Source organism: Mustelus asterias, chromosome 12 (genome assembly GCF_964213995.1).
Source record: "Mustelus asterias chromosome 12, sMusAst1.hap1.1, whole genome shotgun sequence".
Lineage (NCBI taxonomy): Eukaryota > Metazoa > Chordata > Chondrichthyes > Carcharhiniformes > Triakidae > Mustelus > Mustelus asterias.
Window position 1 is genome coordinate 29,348,634 of NC_135812.1, and position 22,087 is coordinate 29,370,720.

General features: G+C 41.1%; 1 protein-coding gene across 1 annotated transcript; it reads right to left on the reverse strand.

Moving 5' to 3' along the window:
- Positions 1-7,200: 7,200 nt before the first annotated feature.
- Positions 7,201-21,331, reverse strand: LOC144501347 (TATA box-binding protein-associated factor RNA polymerase I subunit D-like). Its single transcript, XM_078224985.1, has 6 exons — positions 21,309-21,331; positions 17,691-18,249; positions 15,138-15,519; positions 11,173-11,345; positions 10,563-10,620; positions 7,201-8,934 (listed from the first exon to the last, which is right to left on the reverse strand). Exons 2-6 carry the CDS (start codon positions 17,975-17,977, stop codon positions 8,653-8,655), a joined length of 1,182 nt encoding a protein of 393 aa, XP_078081111.1. The 5' UTR covers positions 17,978-18,249; positions 21,309-21,331; the 3' UTR covers positions 7,201-8,652.
- Positions 21,332-22,087: the final 756 nt, after the last annotated feature.

Sequence of the window (22,087 nt, forward strand, 5' to 3'; positions counted from 1 at the left end):
GTTTACTGAGTACCTTCTCCCTCATTATAGTAATTTCATCAAATTCCACTGTATTAACAGCAGTTTTTGGTACAGAATTATCTTCTACTGTGAAGACATAGACAAAGTATTGGTTAGTGCCTCTGCCAGCCCCGAGTTTCCCATTATTACCCCACCATTTCCATCCTCTAAAGCAGGGCTCTCCAAACTACAGCCCGCGGGCTACATCCGGTCCGGAGCGGGCCGCATCCGGATCGGAGTTTGGAGACTGCTGCTCTAAAGGGCCAACATCTACTTGCACTATTCTCTTCCTGTTCTATGTAAAGTTAAAGCACATGGGATTGGGGGTGGTGTCCTGAAGTGGATAGAAAGCTGGTTAGCAGATAGGAAACAAAGAGTTGGCATAAATGGGTCCTTTTCTGATTGGCAGGCAGTGACTAGTGGGGTACTGCAGGGGTCTGTGCTAGGACCCCAACTGTTTACATTATATATTAATGATTTGGAAGAGGAAACTGAATGTTTTATCTCCAAATTTTCAGATGATACAAAGTTCGGTGGAGGCTGCATCAGCATGATTTGGACAGGCTGAGTGTGTGGGCATATGCATGGCAGATGCAGCATAATGTGGATAAATGTGAGGTTATCCACTTTGGTAACCATAATTGGAAGGCTAATTATTATTTGAATGGGTCTAAATTGAAAAAGGCGGATACTCAGTGAGACTTTGGTGTCCTTGTGCATCAGTCACCGGGAAGTAAGTGTGCAGGTATAGCAGGCAGTAAAGGCAAATGGTATGTTGGCTTTCATAGTGAGAAGATTTGAGTATAGGAATAAGGATGTTTTACTGCAATTCTATAGGGCCACACCTCGAGTATTGTGTGCAGTTTTGGTGTCCTTATCTGAGAAAGGAAGTCCTTGCTATAGAGGAAGTGCAGTAAAGTTTACCAGGCTGATTCCTGGGATGGTAGGTCTGTCATATGAGGAGAGACTAAGTCAGTTAGGATTATATTCATTGGGGTTTAGAAGATAAAGAGGGGATTTCATAGAACCTTTTAAAATTCTGACAGGGTTAAACAGGGTAGATTCAGAAAAAATGCTCTTGATGGTGGGGGAGTCCAGAACTAGGGGTCATAGTTTGAGGATAAGGGGTAAATCTTTTAGAACTGAAGTGAGGAGAAATTTCTTCACCCAGAGGGTGGTGAATGTGTGGAATTCAGTGCTATAGAAAGTAGTTGAGGCCAAAACATTGTGTGATTTCAAAAAGAAATTAGATATAGCTCCTGGGGCTAAAGGGATATGGGGGAAAGGCAGGATAAGGATATTGAATTTGATGATCAGTCATGATCAAAATGAATGGCGGAGCAGGCTTGAAGGGCTGAATAGCCTACTCCTTCTATTCTCTATGTTTGCTGTACACTGTACAGTGCTGGGTCTTTCTCATTGCTGTACACTCTACAGTGTTAGATATTCCTCATCGCTTGTACATTGTATAGCGCACAAGAAACAATACTTTTCACTGTATACTAATACATGCGACAATAATAAATCAATTCAAATCAAATCCATGCTGGATCTTTATCATTGCTGTACACTGTACAGTGCTGGGTCTTTATCATTGCTGTACACTGTACAGTGCTGGATCTTTATCATTGCTGTACACTGTACAGTGCTGGGTCTTTATCATTGCTGTACACTGTACAGTGCTGGATCTTTATCATTGCTGTACACTGTACAGTGCTGGGTCTTTATCATTGCTGTACACTGTACAGTGCTGGATCTTTATCATTGCTGAACACTGTACAGTGCCAGGACTTTATCATTGCTGTACACTGTACAGTGCTGGGACTTGATCATCGCTGTACACTGTACAGTGTTAGATATTCCTCATCACTGTACACTGTACAGTGTTAGATATTCCTCATCGCTGTATACTGTATAGTGCGCAAGAAACAATACTTTTCACTATACTAATACATGTGACAATAATAAATCAATTCAAATCAAATCCATGCTGGATTTTTATCATTGCTGTACACTGTACAGTGCTGAATTTTTATCTCTTCCATCTGAGTTCACATATACCAACCTAGGAAATCTTACAAAAAGCCACAATTTTCCTAGCCCTCGACATCTGAAAAACCTCTTTCCAAACGCACGGTGGCACAGTGGTTAGCACTGCTGCCTCACAGCGCCAGGGACCCGGTTCAATTCCCGGCTTTTGTCACTGTCTGACTATCTGTGTCTGCGTGTGTTTCCTCTGGGTGCTCCGATTTCCTCCCACAGTCTGAAAGATGTGCAGGTTAGGTGGATTGACTATGCTAAATTGCCCGAGTGTCGGGGGATTAGCAGGGTAAATACGGGGGATAGGGCCTGGGTGGGATTGTTGTTGGTGCAGGCTCGATGGGCTGAATGGCCTGTTTCTGCACTATCGGATTCTATGATTCTATGATTTTAAACTGAAAGTGCAGTGAGACTGGAGCGTGTGACCTCTTCATTTATAGGAGCTGAATAACAAACATCTATTTTATTGCAGACAAGGAAATTGAAAATAATTCAGAAACATAGGTGTGCAGTAGTGATGCATTTATAATTTAGTGATAGGATATATGGTGTTGAAGAAACAAAACAATCCAGCAAGATTTGAAGACACATCCGAATGTCAGAAGAAAATAATGATCTTTGAAGTTTTTCATCATAGATTCCCTACAGTGCAGAAGGAAGCCATTTGGCCCATCGAGTCTGCACCAACCACAATCCCACCCAGGCCCTATCCCCGTAACCCCCTGACACTAAGGGGCAATCCACCTAACCTGCACGTTTTTCAAACTGTGGGAGGAAACCGGAGCACCCGGAGGAAACCCATGCAGACACGGGGAGAACGTGCAAACTCCACACAGACAGTGAACCAAGCTGGGAATCAAACCCGGGTCCCTAGCGTTGTGAGGCAACATTGCTAACCACTGTGCCACCATGCCGTTCATTTGGATTCCAATGTTATGATTCATTTCATGCCAAAGTACTTTCCTGCATGTGTTGCTATTTTTTGAACCATGGAAATAAAAGCAATGTGAAATTTCTCTCATTGGTAAACTAGCTCTACAAAATTTGTGAATTTAAATTTCACACAATACATTTACAATGATCCAAAGCGTTCAGTTTCACAAATTAAATTAGTCTGTTTCATGCTATTATTATTATTTTAATCTTGAAGTATTTTTAAGGAGAGGTAAGCATTAATCCATGCAAGAGAAAGAAAACAGTCAAGTTATAAAAAACAAATCACTGCACATTTCAAACTTCAGGGATTTAAAAATATGATTGGAAATTACTGCATTGAAGTCCCTACAAATATTTCCATTTCCATGTTTGAAATCCTTCCAGGGAAAACAATATTTTCGTTATACAATGATTCATGAATAGCCAGTTAATTAATATTTTTGTTAAAATCGCAGATAGAGGAATGATTTACAAATAACAGTATGGGCTAATTGGCTCAAATGATCTGTTCCTGTATCGTAATTTCTGTGTAATGTTCACACTGCTCTTTTGAGCAGCGAGCCACACGACACGCTAGGGCCATGTCTTACCAGAGCAAAGAGGTGGGTGACACGGTGGCACCGTGGTTAGCACTGCTGCTTCACAGGGCCAGGGACCCAGGTTCAATTCCCGGCTTGGGCCACTGTCTGTGCGGAGTCTGCACGTTCTCTCTGCGTGGGTTTCCTCCGGTTTCCTCCCACAGTCCGAAAGATGTGCTGGTTAGGTGCATTGGCTATGCTAAATTTTTCCTCAGTGCACCTGAATAGGCACCGAAGTGTGGCGTTACTGTGAGTTTTCATAGTAACTTCATTGCAGTGTTAATGTGACTAATAAATAAACTTTAACCTAAACTTTAGTTTAGAGAACTTTAGGGAAAGAATCCCAGAGTCAGGTTGAGCAACAGTTGCAGCCTAAGACATTGTAGTGCGTTTCAAGAAAAGCTATACAGCGTGAAACCCTTAGTCAAACTCCACATTAGGATTTATCTAGATTGGTCATACACCAAGACCACTGTGAGTCTCCTGCTGATAAATGAATACATGCATCGCTTGCTTGTATTACTCAGGTACGCTGTTCAATAAAATATGTCAAGTTTATCTGATTTCCTGGGTCTTCATGGAATGCAGACCAACAATGTCTCAGCACTGCTATTGGCCAAGCTCTTCAATCTCTTCTCCCGAGACTGTTGCCCAATGGATTCACAAGGCTGCACCTCAGCATCTGATCACCGGCACGGTCCCAGCTTCCTGGCTGATCAGAGCAGAACCCAAGTGCTCATAGGCTTTCCTTTGTCTCAACTGGTGATTTCACAGAGCTATGACTGCCCCTCAACCATCTCTTACCATCCCCCCACGACCTCCTCCAGGCCTCTCTGAGCCCCAGCTTCTCAGAGAAAATGACAGCACTTTAGCTGTACAGAGCTAGCAACCTTCTGCTGCCTCCTCAGCTCCGCACTAATCTGAAGTCCTGTTAATTCTTACAAGAGTCAGCCCTTGTTCTGAGACATGGTCCAATATATCAAAACATGGTGCATTCTGTACCTGAAATGTTACAATCTCCAGTCAAATCAAATGTCACTCCCCACAGGTACTAATTTACAATGGCTCCACACCAATAATTTTCAGACAAAAATCCCGAAACAGATTCCCTCACAAAACATGGGACACTAAGTGCAAGGAATGTGCTAAAAAGGTATTTCTGTGTTTATGATTGATTGCCAGAGTGTATATGAGATTATCAAAACATTTATAAGGCATCTTTCGTTTGTAGAATGTCCCAGAGACCTTTGCAGCCAATAAATAACTTTATAATGTTCCTCCTCAGGCGAAAACAGCCACCAGTTTGTGCACAGCAAGTCCCTGACATAGCAGCAGAAGTATTGATAATTATTCTGTTTTTGAGGTACAAATGTTTCTGTCCTCTTCAGCTAGCGCTAGGGTATCTTTTACCTGCATTGGCAGATAGGGCCTTAATGGCACCTCTGATGGTGCACCACTCTCTTAGTACTACATTGGATATGTTGGCCTAGATTACATGGAGTAGGGTTTTGACCAACAACCTTCTGATTCAAAGGAGTGTGTGAATTCTGGATCAGGCTGGCACAGTTTTCACCAATGCAGTTTCTGCAAATTGAAATAAAAAGCAAAGTAATCAAGATCGGAAAATGGACAAAATGTGTCAATATGTATGTGAATGAGGGTGGGCAAGGAAGTAAGTACTTTGCAGTAAACATTAAAAACAGTCACTTCATTCATTTCTAAAGCCAACAAGATGATTGGCACCCCGAGGTGGAAATTCTTTGTTAATATTTGGTCATTTGAAATCATCTTGCACAATTACTTTGGTTTGAGTATACCTGGGAGTTTTATGGAATTATGATTGAATAACAGCTGAACAAAGAAACGACTGACTTTTCAAATTTCTTTCTTCAATCTTAATACCAGTGGATGGCAAATCAAAACTGCTCACACACAAAAAGGGATCAAATGGCTATTCCGTGAATCAGAATGTACTGAGCGTAATAAAGGAGTGGTGAGTTGTAACAGGATTATAAAGGCACATCCTTCTTCAGATCACTTGACTAAAGGCAGTGTTGAATCTTTATTGATCTGCATTATCAAAGACTTCAGTAGATGAGACACAAGAAACACGTGCTAGTTGGGTATATTGGCTATGCTAAATCCTACCTCAGTGTACCCGAATAGGTGCCGGAATGTGGCGACTCGGGGATTTTCACCGTAACTTCATTGCAGTGTTAGTGTAAGCCTACTTGTAACTAATAAATAAACAATACTTTACTTTAAAGAGGTCATGATCCTTACGCACAAGATCACCTGAGATTCCCATGGGTTCAGAAGAAATTCCAGCCTTTACAATGCAGGGTTGGTGCTGGAACACCAGCTCAAAGATCTTTGCAAAAGTAAGGCTTTGAGGTGAAGAGTACGGTTTTGGTATTAGCAGGAGAAAGATGGGGTGGAGTGAGGCACTCATGCATTTCCTGACACAGCTTGAAATAGCAGGGTGGAAAGTCAAGGGATTGGAGGCTGGAAGTGAATAGTTTTTAAATAAATGAATACCAATCTCAAAGGCAAAGGAAAAAGTCTGCCAGATTCATGCACAATAGTTTCATTCAACTTGCAGGACATTTTTTGTGAAGATCAAATGAATTGGATAGAGTTGATGGCATCATGGAATTATAGTAGATACATCTGAAGCAGATTGTATGTGGTTTACGGAAAAGAACAGGTTTGATGGAGAAAATGATCTTTTCTTATTCTATTAATTTCTCATGTTTCCTTACATGTGTTTCAGCACCTGAAAGCTTTATGTATGGGGGTGTGTGGTACACACAGTAAGAAGTTTAACAACACCAGGTTAAAGTCCAACAGGTTTATTTGGTAGCAAAAGCCACACAAGCTTTCGGAGCTGCAAGCCCCTTCTTCAGGTGAGTGGGAATTCTGTTCACAGAGCATATAAAGACACAAACTCAATTTACATGAATAATGGGTTGGAATGCGAATACTTACAACTAATCAAGTCTTTAAGAAACAAAACAATGTGAGTGGAGAGAGCATCAAGACAGGCTAAAAAGATGTGTATTGTCTCCAGACAAGACAGCCAGTGAAACTCTGTGGGGGTTACAAATAGTGTGCCATGAACCCAATATCCCGGTTGAGGCCGTCCTCGTGTGTGCGGAACTTGGCTATCAGTTTCTGCTCAGCGACTCTGCGCCGTCGTGTGTCGCGAAGGCCGCCTTGGAGAACGCTTACCCGAATATCAGAGGCCGAATGCCCATGACCGCTGAAGTGCTCCCCAACAGGAAGAGAACAGTCTTGCCTGGTGATTGTCGAGCGGTGTTCATTCATCCGTTGTCGCAGCGTCTGCATAGTTTGTGAACAGACTTCCCACTCACCTGAAGAAGGGGCTTGCAGCTCCGAAAGCTTGTGTGGCTTTTGCTACCAAATAAACCTGTTGGACTTTAACCTGGTGTTGTTAAACTTCTTACTGTGTTTACCCCAGTCCAACGCCGGCATCTCCACATCATGGTGTGTGGTACCCCATGGAATCACAGGCAAATTCACAACCTTAATGTGCAAATTAAATAAGCACATTACATAAATCAGTACAAACAGAAAGCAAAATAGCTAATCCAAAGGACAAAAACTGAAGCAGGAGATTTATTTTCCTAACAAAAAAAAGACTTTATTGGTGTCTGCAAAAATAAGATATGTAGTAACTGTCAATTATGACATTTTGCATTGAGACATGTGACATCTTAATAACATTCTGACACTGCAATAGATGTGGCATATTGTAAACAGAACAAACACAAGCTAAAATGTTGAGTTTTGAAAAGTAAGCTAAAATAAGAAAAATATTCAGGTGGAGTTTTCAGAATTGAAGTACTTCCATTCCAATCTTCAAAGCCACATTCAATAAATTACATCTCCAGTAGAAAAGAATGGCCTCAACTATATTTATGATGCTAACACACAAAAACAGATAAAAACCTCAAAGTTCAAATTAATCACATATTTATTAGTCGTCAGACTAATCATGGTGCTTCTTCGTAACTTTAAAAATAATAAAAATCAGTGCCACTCAAGTTCAAATGCTGTCAGTAACAAGAATCTGCTATTTTATCTATCACTGTCCATCACGATGCCAGCAAAAAACTGCACCAACTCTAATCCAATCTCTCATTTTCAGTGCCAGTTTTCAATTCAATTTCTTCCAAAATAAATCTCTTTTTGAAATGTTTAGTGGTCAAATACTAAACAAAGGTCAACGCTAAATAATTAAATGCCATGATCAGTAGATTGCGATCATAAATATTTCATATTTACTCTTCGATACATTTTTAGGACATAGCTTTGGGTGCTATCTCTTGCTGTCAAACCACTAATTTGCGCAGCACATTGAATATTTGTTGTATTGAGTGCGAGAATACTCTTAATCTTGTACCAGGTTCCCCCACAGCATGATACTTTTATACTTTAGTTGTACCACTATGTTCCCAACAATAGCATAATCGAGATGAATGCAAAAGTACTTTTTTCCTGACAGTCTAACCAATTAGATGCTATTGATCTCAATTATGAGCATGTGCACATTGCAATGAAAAGCCATCACTAACCAGAATGTTAACCGAGTGCCTTCATGACATACATTCATTAAATTCTTCAGTGCCGCAGATAATCTGTTCATTCTTAAATAATAGCTTATGATGGTTAGCCAATTAAATAGTCATTCCCATAAGCATTTATTCATTTTCTTTTTCAATATTAACAACGAGTTTATATCATTGTTAACTGTCTCCATTGGGTTATCTTGCTCCAAGGAAACACTTCTTGCAGAGGTGCTGTTACAAAAGGTACATTGATCCATGTACCATTCTCTTTTGAATTTTTTTCTTCCTGTGGTGATATACCTTCTCCATTCTGTCCCATTCTTTTTGAGTGTTTACTGGTCTTGGGATTCTTCAGCAAAAAGGAAGCTTTTGTTCTCTCATTTTCCAGTTCATCGGATGGTTCACAAGTACTTTGTCGACTTGCTGATTTAACCAATGGGGTCTCTGGTGTAACCTGTTCTGACAGTTGTTCTGCCACAATGCATCTAGTTTTGTGCTTGAAATGTTTAAATAGTGGAAGATTTTGCATTGCCTGGTTCTTCCAGTTGAATTGTTCCTCGTTTATTTTGCACATTGTCTATAGTTTTGGCATTAGTTATACGCTTGCCTTTATCTTTGTGACTGGAGTTCTTTTTGGCATTAGTTATACGCTTGCCTTTATCTTTGTGACTGGAGTTCTTTTTGGCATTAGTTATACCCTTGCCTTTATATGTGCGACTAGAGTTCTTTTTCCGAAGGCGTTTTTTCTTTTTCTCAAACTTATTTTCCATAACGAAACAGCTGTTATCCTTCAAATAAAACAAACATTATGAACAAAATAGCTGTTTACCTATACGGCTTAAATACTGTCTATGAACATTAGCCTCGAGCTGTTAGTGTGGCAAAAGGCAGATTGAGGATGGTATGGGATCGACAACAATATCATAGCAGTGGATCAGGAATCAGAACAAGCTATGAAGATTTGAATACATTTCAAAGCTTCACGATAATCAAATGTCAATGCACGAAAAATTTCACAAAGTTATGTGTATGTTATAGGTACATTTAAATGTTTCTTATTTACCCAATATTAAATGTTAGCATCTTCTGAATATTCAGTGAAATCAAATCCAAAGTTTCTCTAATTCAAATCAAGATTCTCGAGTAGAACTTTGGAATCTGTGACAGGCTGCCAATGAAAGAGTGCAGTAAAATCTAATCCAACATTTTGAATAAGAATTATAAATTTTTGATTCAATCGGGCAAAATAAATCTTTGGTTAAATTTTAGTTGTAAGCTCAGTTATGCATCTATTGATTGGTATATTCTGTAGATGATAACATGTCAGAAATTTCTTATCGCTCAAGTTCTGAGAAATATAATTTTGGTTCTGGTTTAAGACAATGGTTTAGAAAGCTTTGTGTGAGGCAGCCTCTTGCACACTCCTAGGGAAGACTTGGAAATAATTATATACTCCTTGACACCCTTTGCTCAAGAATGAGCTACCTATACACTGTGCACAGCAGTATGTATAAATGTGCTAGTAAGCCGACAAGAGTAGGGGAAGAAAAACTATAAGATATAGAATTCAAGACATATCCAGTCCAGACAGCTTTATGACCATATGGGCTTGCTTTGAAAACATGATTTGCGGTGCTATCTTTTCATACTGGATAATTTTCACTGCTCCAGTATTTAGAGTGTTAGAACGGACTTCCAAATCAAAAGCATTTCAATATCAATTTCTTTTACAGTTCTCTGCCATTTGCTTCCTGTCTCCCAGTATGAAATGGGAAATTGTCACAAAGGTAGCTAGAGATAATGCCATGGCAGGATTTAAAGCCAAGGACGAGAACTTTAAAAGTATTACGAGTTATTGGAATGAGAGCCAGTGCTGGTCAGTGAGGAGAGGGCTGATGGGTGAACTGGAAACGAGCAGCAGAGTTTGGAATAAGCTGATGGAAGTGTTTAACCAAAAATCAACATTGAAAGGAACAGAGTGAAGCAAAAAAATGTTGAGAAGTCCAAAGATTGAATGCAAGACAGTTCTTCAAAACCAAAATGGTTTTGGCTGGCTTGTTTTGGGCCAAAGCGCAAGGATAATCGTGCAGAACATTCACAGATTATATTTTCTGAAATATTCACTCTTGGAGGTTTACAAATGCCGATACATGAGTGTATCTATTTGATACTTTCCATCTTGATGTAATAATTTAAATAAATGTTCTTCAGTAAATTTGAGTGTTTTTTTGAAGGTGGGCAATAAACCAAATTACAGGTACACTTGTGACCCAATGTACTTCATTCATAAATCTAGCAGATGCCTTTTGAGATTAGGATCTGTTATTTCTCTACTCAATTTAGAAATACAAAGTACCATTCACTATTAAACTTAATACACTAAAGACTATGTTTCCAATATAAAAAATGTAGTTACCACAATTTTCACATCAAAGGTGTCTTCATCTTCACAGTCTTCAATGCAGATTTCATCACTATATTACAAAAATTACTGTCAAATTTGTTTCTATGAAAGTACATTAAATGACAGAATAACTTAAAAATGTTCCTTTAATTTTAAGCACCGCTACTTAATTGACAGGCATGAACAACAGCATATTGCTTTAAAAAGTTAGCTTGAAATGAAAATCCTGAGACAAACTGGGGCAGTGGCACAATTCTGGATTCTCTCCAAGTAAACCAGGCTTGATAACCTGAAAAGGGATGTAATCCTTATTTCCATAATGTGGAGATGCCAGCATTGGACTGCGGTAAGCACAGTAAGAAGTCTCACAACTCCAGGTTAAAGTCCAACAGGTTTATTTGGAATCAAGAGCTTTCGGAGCGCTGCTCCTTCATCAGGTGAGCACTCAATCTTTACGCTCAATTCATTCAGAGAAGCAACTGAACTAGAACCTGAACATAATTAAGACAGGCCAAAGTACCTCTTCTGATCTGCTGGCATTATGGCAGCCTTAACACAGTATATAAACACTCACAAGCAGTAAAACTAGGTGAGATTTTACATGTTAAAAGTACAGGCCTACCTGCTTTCTGGTATGGGTGAAATTGTTCTTTTCTCATCCAAGTATTTGTGTTGTCTTACTGGACGGTCAACCCTCTCTGGACAGCCCACATTTATTTTTCTTAAGGATTCTGAGAGTACCTTTTGACACTTTAACTCCTTCATGTAAGTAAATAATCCACACAAAACTGCTTGCTATAAATGAAGAGAATTTCAGTGTTAAAACATTTTCAAAAATATTCTCCAAGTGCCAGGACTCCTTTGTTATTTTACATGCTTTGAAATTACACTGTGATATTAATGAGTCATATATGTATCAACAATTGCCAGTGAAATTTTATTGTTCATTAGTTAACAAAGTACAGACACTTATTTTTAGCTTGCTTTTGTAAAATAAATAGACAAAAGCATTTCATATGAATGCATGAACTTGTGAAAAGCTTGGGGCAGATAGATTGAACCGACAGTTCATATATGCACAAACGAGGCATTCATGGGGACATTAAGTGATTATTTGAGCAGAAACAATGTACTGGGGGGGGGGGGCGTACTGAAAATAGGCAGGAGAATGGCATGAAGTCATAATGCTCATTTGGAAAGCCACTGGAGACATGATGGGCCAAATGGCCTCCTTCTGCACCTTGATAATTCTGTGATAAATCAGAACATAGACTTTGGAGGATTACAGAGGCAGGGTGGCACAAAACGATGAAGCAATTTCTGAACAATGAGATCAGTGAATTTTGAAACCGGTGCACTGAAAGATGGAAAGCCTGAGTGGGGTAAGTGAGCAGATTGGGTGTAGGCAAACACACATTTGTATGATGAGAGTGAGGTGGATAAGGGCGAGGAGTGGAGGGATGGGGAGAAGAGCGGGTGAGGGACAGGGGAGGTGTGAGGTGTGGGGGGGAGCGGGGAGGGGTGAGGAGCGGAGGGGACAAGGGAGGGGTGAGGAGTGGGGTGTGGGATGGGACGGAGAACAGATGGTATATGTGCAAGGTGACATCATTGATGCATGCACAGAGCAGTTGATGGCATTGGATTTTTGCGCATGTGTGTACCAGTGAGCTTGAGCAGATGATATCTATGGCCATGCCATGTTGGCAAGAGTGACACTGAACATTTATACTTGTGAACTCAACAGTCTGGTTGGCTGAGTGATAAAATGCAGAAGAACCCTGTCAAATTTCCCCCTTTTCATCTGAGGGTACACCTGAGAGCAACTAATTCGGACGAGTGGATGGGGATTGGTGGCTTTATAGTTTAGGTACTTACTGTCCTTCCTATTTAAATATCAGAGAGTTTAAAGCAATATACACATTATGTGCAAAAATAAAGACTTGACTTTTCACAACCGTCGAACATCTCAAATCACTTACAGCCAATGGAGGAATTTGGAAGTGTTGTCACTGTGGTAATGTAGGAAACACAGCAGCCAATTTGCACCATGCAAATTTCCACAAACAGCAATGTGATAATGGTCAGATAATCTGTTTTAGTGTTGCTGATTATAAGACCATAAGACATAGGAGCAGAATTAGGCCACTCGGCCCATCGAGTCTGCTCTGCCATTCAATCATGGTTGATATTTTTCTCATCCCCAGTCTCCTGCCTTTCCTCCATAACCCCTGATCCCCTTATTAATCAAGAACCTATCTATCTCTGTCTTAAAAACACTCAATGACCTGGCCTCCACAGCCTTCTGCGGCAAAGAGTTCCACAGATTCACCACTCACTGGCTGAAGAAATTCCTCCTCATCTCTGTTTTAAAGGATTGTCCCTTTCGCCTGAGGTTGTGTCCTCTGGTTCTAGCTTTTCCTACTAGTGGAAACATCCTCTCCACGTCCACTCTATCCAGGCCTCGCAGTATCCTGTAAGTTTCAATAAGATCCCCCCTCATCCTTCTTAACTCCAACGAGTACAGACCCAGAGTCCTCAACCGTTCCTCATACGACAAGCTCTTCATTCCAGGGATCATTCTTATGAACCTCCTCTGGACCCTTTCCAAGGCCAGCACATCCTTCCTTAGACATGGGGCCCGAAACCGCTCACAATACTCCAAATGGGGTCTGACCAGAGCCTTATATAGATTGAGGGATAAATATTAGCAAGGTCACCTGTGACAGCTGTCCTGCTCTTCTGTGGAATAATTTACATCCATCGAAGATGGTGCCTCAGTTTAGCATCTTATCCCAAAGTTGGCAACATTAATTTTTGTGCCCAAGGTCTGGAATGGAACTTAAACCGGAATCTTGTGAGTCAGAGGTGAGAGAGGTACCAACTGAGCCACAGCTGACACTGCCAGCAAACATGCCAGCAAGGATAGAAATGAGAGGAATAGAAAAGCAAGGCAGTGTAAAAACCTAATTTCTCACTTTGATAGCAATGAACAGCCCAGGTGGGAGAAACAGTGATCGAGGCCATTGATAGGAAGTTGAGGATAGTAAAGATTATTTCCCTGGGAACAGCACCTGAAGGTGAGGATTCGAGACAAGCAAAACACCAAATGAAAGTAAATTTGGCTGACATTAACTGGACCTGCTGATGAAATGAAAATTTGTTATGGTAACGTTTAAAAAGCCTCAAACAATCAATGGCCGCCTGACCCCTATTATACTCTGAAGAAAGTAGCTCATCAGCAACTCCCTCAGCAAAAATAACATTGAGTGCTTTAAGAAATGTTGGTATTCCCTAAAGTCAGACCTTATTTTGACTGGCGCTATTTTATTACTTTCCCTCTAAGTATCCCGACATCGTGTGCAATTAAGTTACTAACTGAGTGGACAAAATATCTGCTTCCCCACTTCCGCCTACAGAATAACTGGAAACTTGTTCTTTCCTCTGTTAATACTTCTACCAAATATCTTGTTCAACAATTTTGACACCTGAAGGTTGCAAGATCGAATTCTTGTTGCATCAATCAGCAACTGTAATCTTATATGTCTCATCTTCGATGAATGGCCCTATAATCAATTTGTAATCCCCTCCCTGATGAACTCAATGCATTGAACAAGAGGTCAGCGAGAGCACACCCTCCACCCTGGAAGAACCTATATCTGAAGTCATCATTGCAGATGTCAGAGCAGCTTTCTTGAAGGTCAACCCACGGAAAGTGACTGGCTCGGATGGGGTACCCGGACAAGCACTCAGATCCTGCATGGACCAGCTGGCGGGGTATTTGCAGACATTTTCAACCTCCCTTTACAACAATCTGAGGTCCTTATCTGCTTTGAGAAGACGACCATCATCTCAGTACCAAAGAAAAGCCAAGCAGCGTGCCTTAATGACTATAGTCCGGTGGCTCTGACATCCATCATTATGAAGTGCTTCGAAAGGCTAATCGAGGCACAAATCAATTCCAGCCTCCCGGACTGCCTGGATCCACTATAGTTTGTTTACCGCCGTAACAGGTCCACAGCAGACGCCATTTCCCTGGCCCTGCACTCAACCCTGGAATACCTAGATAACAAACTCACCTATGTCAGACTCCTATTTATTGACTATAGCTCAGCCTTCAACACCATTATTCTTACGAGACTCATCTCCAAACTCCATGGCCTGGGCCTCAGCTCCTCCATCTGCGACCGGACCCTGAACTTCCTAACTCACAGACCACAATCAGTAAAGATAGGCAACAACATCTCCTCCACGCTCAATTTGAGTGTGTGCAGGGAGACTGAAAGTAAACTTTATCACTCTTTTTCTAAGCATTCACAAGAGCTAACTTGCAACCGTTGAACACCCCTTTATCACTGGGGACTTGCTCATGCAAAAAAAAGAAATCAAGCCAATAGTGCACTTCTGGTTAGCTTGCAATGGATTCTTACAACAAAATGTACCCCAATAAACATTAAAAGTTTAAATAAGACAAATAAAAGGTTGTGAAAGCTGTTGTGAATCTATAGTTTGAAAAATATTTATAGAGAAAATATTTGATAGGATATATGACTACAACCATTATTACATAATACACTCTGGACTAGTCACCTCATATTTTAAAATCATCTTGAATGGCAAATGCTTCCTTCCATATTCCTTGTGCACAAATGGAAACTGCAGACCTCGTTCTCTCAATCTCTTCAACCTCTCGGATGTAGTTATGGAAGATCGAGGTCTTCCCTTTGGATGTCCAGATTTCTTGTAGACGGAATTGATTTTGGATTTCTTCCGTCGTCGCCGTCTTCTTACTTCACCAACCTGCACAAAATTTGGATGACCAAGGGCTCCATCTGAATCAGAAGAGCTCTCAGTAGCTTCTGCAATTTGATTTCTGATGGCTGATCTGGTTGGGAATTGTCTCTTTGACTTTCTTACTGGTATGGATGGGCGCTGTGTTTCAAATAAATTGCCCAGCGAATCTGAGCTATCCCTAGAATTAAATAAAATCACCAAACAATGAACAAATAACGAGATCACTGTGATGGACTAAGTCCTCACACCGAACATATCACTCATTGTTATTTCTAAATTTTAAAACTGGACCTTGGCTGGACAAGAATCTTGGTTCAGCCTTATGGCCCTTCCCTTCACTACGAGTGCAGGGGATTGGCACACCAAGTACTTGTTTAGTTCAGACTTCAGCTGAGTGAGTGAAACCATTCTGTCACAAGGACAAGAAATAAGAACAAATGGTAACAATTCCCAATGACTTAAAACTGAAGCAATATGCAGGTCCCTCCCTTTTTGGATAGTATATTAACATCCCCAATCACCCAGTCCTCCACCAGATTTTGGTCAATGTTTACTGACTTAAACACTAACTGAAAAATATTAGCTAAAAAAAATACAGAACGAGTTATCCCTTTGCAAGCCAACTCTACCTATAGAAATTTTGTAGGTTGAAATAAATCCCTTAAAAACTACGTAGATAAATGTTCCAAAATGCTAATTATCCATAATCCACCTCAAGACTGAAACCATCTTGGGCTTTAGAGGACATTAACAAACACTTTATATGCTGGAATAATTTGAGTGCTCAAACACTGTAAACTCCTATTAATAATGCAAACCTTTACATTCTGATTTGAAATGAATTCACCCTGGATTTCATTCTCTTCCCAATTAGACACCTTTATTACTTTAACTTCGGGAAAGGGTGATGGAGCACAATTTTGATTCTGTTCTCATTCTAATGAAAGCACAATCGATAGTCGTTGGCTCAGCCTAGTTTGTGTTGAATGCAAATATCTTGCAGATTTAATAAGCAACTGTAATAACTGGAAACTTATTGTTCCCTCAATTAATAGTTCTGAAGAATTAGCGGATTACATCGTTTCAATAACTAGGCAAAACTGAGTGATACTGAGTTCATCTTTGCCATAGTTCTACTATCGGTAATAGTTGGAAGGGAAAGGACATGATTCCTCCCCCAATCCTTGGTCATTCTTCAGTGATTCCCAATGGAATATTGTCGTGTATGTGGAATTTGGGCCAACAACGGAGCAAGCTTAACTATGAAACGTGTCTGGATTTAATAATGGCTAGCCGAGGCAGATAGTGGTAATTGCCGACATACATAATGTAATAACTTCAAGAGATGAGGAGAGAAAATTTGAGGATGAAAAGCTTTCTTTCCTTTAAATTTTCAATGACCCCAGAGCCTCAAATCATCAATATCAAAGCAGAGATTGATAATCCAGCCACATAGCTCCAGTTTGGTGTTTTGAGGGGACAGTGCGTTTTGTGCATCTTACAGAAATAGGGTTTCCTGATCCATGTGATCAAGGGATTTAGAAATCCATGTGTACAAATCACTCTCGCAAATGGCTGTAGATGCGGGTCAATTGAAATTTGGGATTGAGAGCAAAAGATTTTTAGTAGGAAAACAGAACTTCAATTTACATATTGTCTCAGTGCTTTCAATTGAGTACTTTTGAAATGTAGTCACTGTTGTGGTATGTGAAAGGCAAGGGTAGGTAACAGGAGTTGAGGTGCTGATTAGTCATGATCTAATTGAATACCACAATGGTCTACTTCAATAGATTTTCAAGCTCTATAGTCAACCCCAATACCCACCATTATAAATTCTGGTTCTGTTTAACTCCATATTATGCTTGCAAAAGGAGGTCTTGTGGCACATCGCTTTGTGTCTCTATTTCCAGGCCAGAAGTTCTGGGTTCAAGACCCATTTTAGAACTTGATGGCCATTGAGAGTGTGGCCAAACAGGTTGATTATCAGCCTGCAGATTCTTGCAATGCACAGGATGGCAGGCAGTAAGAGAGGGAGAGTTTTCTGGACAGCCACACTGCAGAAGGCAACGGCAAACCACTGCAGCACTTTGCCAAGCATAATCATGGATCAGTCCAATGGACATTCCATTGTCGCCAACGTCCTCTTCGGGTATGGTATCTGATGGAGGATCGTGCTTTCTGATCCTTCAGTTGGACCAACATTGGGAAAGCACTATAATTACATGTGGCCCTTTAACCATGTATGCTTACAAAATATTAATAAGAAAAATCAGAAAAAAATACGTAATTGCTCACTAGTTAGCAATGCGCAATGAAGAGTTGCATTTTTATAAGCACCCAGTGACTTACTGCTCTGATAACTCTACTGCATTCCTTCCATTCTGGGCAGAACGAGCAAATGAGGTGGGACGCACAGGTTGATAATTCAACACATCCAACTGAGATTCATTTTGAACAGTACCAGGAACATGATCTCCTTCTGAGCTGTGTATGGAGATGGCCGAATCCTCTTGCTCGGTAACGTTTCGCAGTGTTTTCCTGCTAGTGCTCTGCAGCAACTGCTCGATCTCATCCTCTGCGTCTGAAAATAACAAAATGCTACTTTCACTCCCGTCCTTTGAGCCCATCGTGTTCATTTAATCTTCCGTTTCCTTCTGCGGTTTTCTTCAGCCTTGCTGTGCAAATCTGATCCAAGACAGCCAGATCATTCTAATCTTAAAAAAGGCAACTCGTATAAAGGGATCTGAATAACATAATGTGCAACGGGGAAAATGTAGATGTCTACATTATATTGCACAGTGGGAGATAGACAAGGTCAATATTCTTGTAGCTTGAATTGCTCACTGCTCATTTCATGAAATGATTGAGCAGTTTTGCAGTTGCACGCTCCTCCCCTGTTGAGCTGAGCCTGATAATATAAAGAAAAATACATTTCAATTACTGCCGGTACAAACTTGTATTTAATGTGAAACTGCAAGTTTGAAATCAATGATTTTTCTGCCGATCGCCCATGCATTCCAATCTATTTTCTCACCCCAATACATAGTTATCTTTACAGCATTTTTAATAGTTTGGTCTAGCAACTTACAGCTGGTTCAGTGCTTATATAGAGTGAATAACATCAGTGCGGATCTTGTAATCCTCAATTATTGCTAAGATGGAACTAGAGGGTTGAAATGGTACTGCTAACAACCTCTATTTAAAAATAATGACAGGATGCAATACAGCAACAAGCAAGAGAGTTAATGCCTGTAATCTCCCTCTTTAACAGGAGTGTGTTACATACAAAGGTGCAGATGTCAGAATACTGAGAGGATTGCAGCACTATATATCTGATCATGTTATAATCTACTATACTTGTAATGATGGCATATTTATGGAAATTGGCTAACATTTCATCAAATGCTGCAGAGTAACTCTAATGTCATTTTGTCTTGTGTAATTGGGCCCAACAATAATCCAAATGTAAACAGTGGACATCAAACGCTTGATTTATAACTCCAAAGAAGGAAAACACATTGTTTCACAAGTTAGTCAAAAGAAGTAAACATTTCTTAAAACAAAATGGTTGTCACGTGAAAGGACTGAGACCTGATAGTTATGGGTGAAGAACTGCTGCCTCACTGTGCCAGGGACCTGTGTTTGATCCCAGCCTCAGGTTGCTGTCTGTGTGGAGTTTGCATGTCCTGAATGGGTTTCCTCTGGGTGCTCCGGTTTCCTCCCACAGTCCAAAGATGTGCAGGTTAGGTTGATTGGCCATGCTAAATTAAGCCTTACTGTCAGGGGGATTAGCAGGGTAAATATGTGGGGTTACGGGAATAGGGTCTGGGTGGGATTGTTGTCGGTGCAGGCTTGACGGGTTGAATGGCCTCTTTCTGCACTGTCGTGTAGTGATTCTATAACATGTGAAGTGATTTAAAGTCCCAACAATTCACTTCAAGCAACATCGAGGGCATTCTCTCCTTATAGATATTACCACAATCACCGCACAGCTTGAAGCACAGGAGCTTTACAATAAACTTTTAGTACAAATTAAATCCCTATTTCACCTTATGACAAGAAGAAAGGAGCAGTTTTCCTATTTTCTGTTTACCACTCTACATATGAGACAGGAGACCTGGCCAAATGTGGGCGGCACGGTGGCTAGCACTGCTACCTCACTGTGCCAGGGACTAGGGTTCGAGTCTCGGCTTGGGTCACCGTCTATGCGGAGTCTGCACAGACGAGGTTTCAGAGGACTGGAGAATAGCCAATGTTGTTCCCTTGTTTAAGAAAGGAAGCAGGGATAATCCAAGAAATTATTAGGTTGGTGAGCCTGACATCAGTGGTGGGGAAGCTTTTGGAGAAAATACTGAGGGACAGGATGTATGCACATTTGGAAGAAAATGGACTAGTGAGTGGTAGGCTGCATGGTTTTGTACAGGGAAGGTCATGTCTCACCAACTTGCTGAGTTTTTTGAAGAGGTGACAAAGATAATTGAAGGGAAAGGCTGTGGATGTAGTTTATATGGACTTTAATAAGGCATTTGACAAGGTCCCACATGGCAGACTGGTACAAAAACTAAAATCACATGGGATTCGGGGTGGGCTGGCTAGATGGATACAGAACTGGCTTGGTCATAGAAGACAGAGTAGCAGTGGAAGAGTGTTTTTCAGAATTGAGATCTGTAGCTAGTGGTGTCCCGCAGAGATCAGTGCTCAGACCTCTGTTGTTTGTGGTATATATATAAAAATGATCTGGAGGAAAATCTGGGGGTTCTGATGAGTAAGTTTACGGATGGCATGGAGATTGGTGGAGTTGTTGATAGTGCCAAGAATTGTCTGAGGATACACAGGATATAGATAGATTGGAGACTTGGGCACAGAAATGGCAGATGGAGTTTAATCCGGACAAATGCGAGGTGATGCATTTTGGAGGATCAAATTTAGGTGTGAATTATACTGTAAATGGCAGAATCCTTAGGAACATTAACATAGAGGGATCTGGCCACGCAGGACCACAGTTCCCTTAAAATGGTAACACAGGTGGCCAAGGTGATTAAGAAAGCATATGGCATGCTTGCCTTCATCAGCCGGGGCATTGAGTATAAGAGTTGGGAAGTCATGTTGCAGCTGTATCAAACCTTGGTTAGGCTGCAGTTGGAGTATTGCGTGCAGTTGTGGTCACCACACTACCAGAAGGACATAGAAGCTTTGGAGAGTGTAAAGAAGGTTCACCAGGATGTTGCCTGGTCTCTGATGAGAGATTGAATAAACTTGGGATTGTTTTCACAGGAAAGACGGAGGCTTAGGGGAGACCTGACAGAGGTCTACAAAGTTATGATAGGCATAGACATGGGGGCTAGTTACAGAGGCTTTTTTTCCTAGGATGGAGGTGTCAATTACAAGGGGGCACAGGTTTTGGGGGGGGGGGGGGGGGGTAGGGTAGTTTAAGGGAGACGTGCGGGGCAAGTTTTTTACAGAGTGGTGGGTGCCTGTAATTCGTTGCCAGAGGATGCGGCGGAAGCAGGCACATGAGCAACATTTAAGAGGCATCTGGATGGGCACATGAATAGGGAGGGAACATGAATTGGGAGGGAATAGAGGGATACGGTCCGAGTAAGGGCAGGAGGAGTCTTTTTTGTAGTTTAGTTAAAGCATCATGATCAGCACAGGAGGGCTAAAGGGCCTGTCTTTGTCTCTTTGTCCCTAATTCATAGCAGGATGGCTCGATATAAGCTTCAGGCTAAATTATAGATTTTAAAAACGCATGTTGTTGTTGTTGCAGCAGCAGCCGCATGGAGTGGGAGTCAGTGTCTCCAGCTCAGTGTGCTTACAGTTCAGGCAGTGCAGCAGAGACTGAGTGGGTGCTGCTCACAGACAGCTGCTGCTTCCCCCGCGCCCCCTCCTACCATTTACTCCCTCTCCCCCCTCCATTTCCCGCCACCGCCCCTCAGTCCCGCTCCTCAACTCCAATCTTCCCCTCACCTTCGGCTCCGGCCCTCCGAGGAAATGCACGATCGAAATCTTACCCGACGGTTCACAATCCTCCCAAACAGCTTCCTGCCAACACCTTGCTGCTGCGGTTCAGCGTCTATTGGGCCAACTACACTTTGTTGCATTATACCAACGAGCAAAAAAAATAATAAAAAGTAAGTTATTAAGATTCAATGCAGTTTAGTCAAGGGAAATGTTTCCACAATTATTTTTTTGGACACAAAAGCTTTTCACTCAATTAGAAAATTTGTCAGAAACTTGAAAATTTAATTTATTCACCAATGTGCCCTCTTTTTCACCCTTGTGCTGCCCTGTAATCAAGGCTTGGGATATATTTTCAAATGGTTCTCGGTAAATTTTGCTCTCGGTTGTGTTGCCTTGCCGAGGTCCCATTTGACCCACGTCCGTGGATGTAAAAGATCTCATGGAAGTAGTTTGAAGAGGTGGAAGGGTGTTCTCCCTTCACCCCGAGGTCCCGGCTAATATCCATCCCCTCACCCCAAACAGATTCTCTGCCCATTAACTTCATTACTCTTTCTGGGAGCTTGCTGTGAGCAAACTGGTTGCCACATTTATGACTTTACACTGATTTCACTTCAAAAGGTCCGTAATTGGCAATTAATTGTTTTTACTCCCTTAACGTATTAAGTACAATGCCTTTGCCTTCCCCCTTTGTTAATTGAAAAACAAGTAAATCAAACTTCTATAACATATATGCTTATGTCGTGACTGCCTGCCCCTCTACCGTGGCTATATTCGCGGCCAGGTGT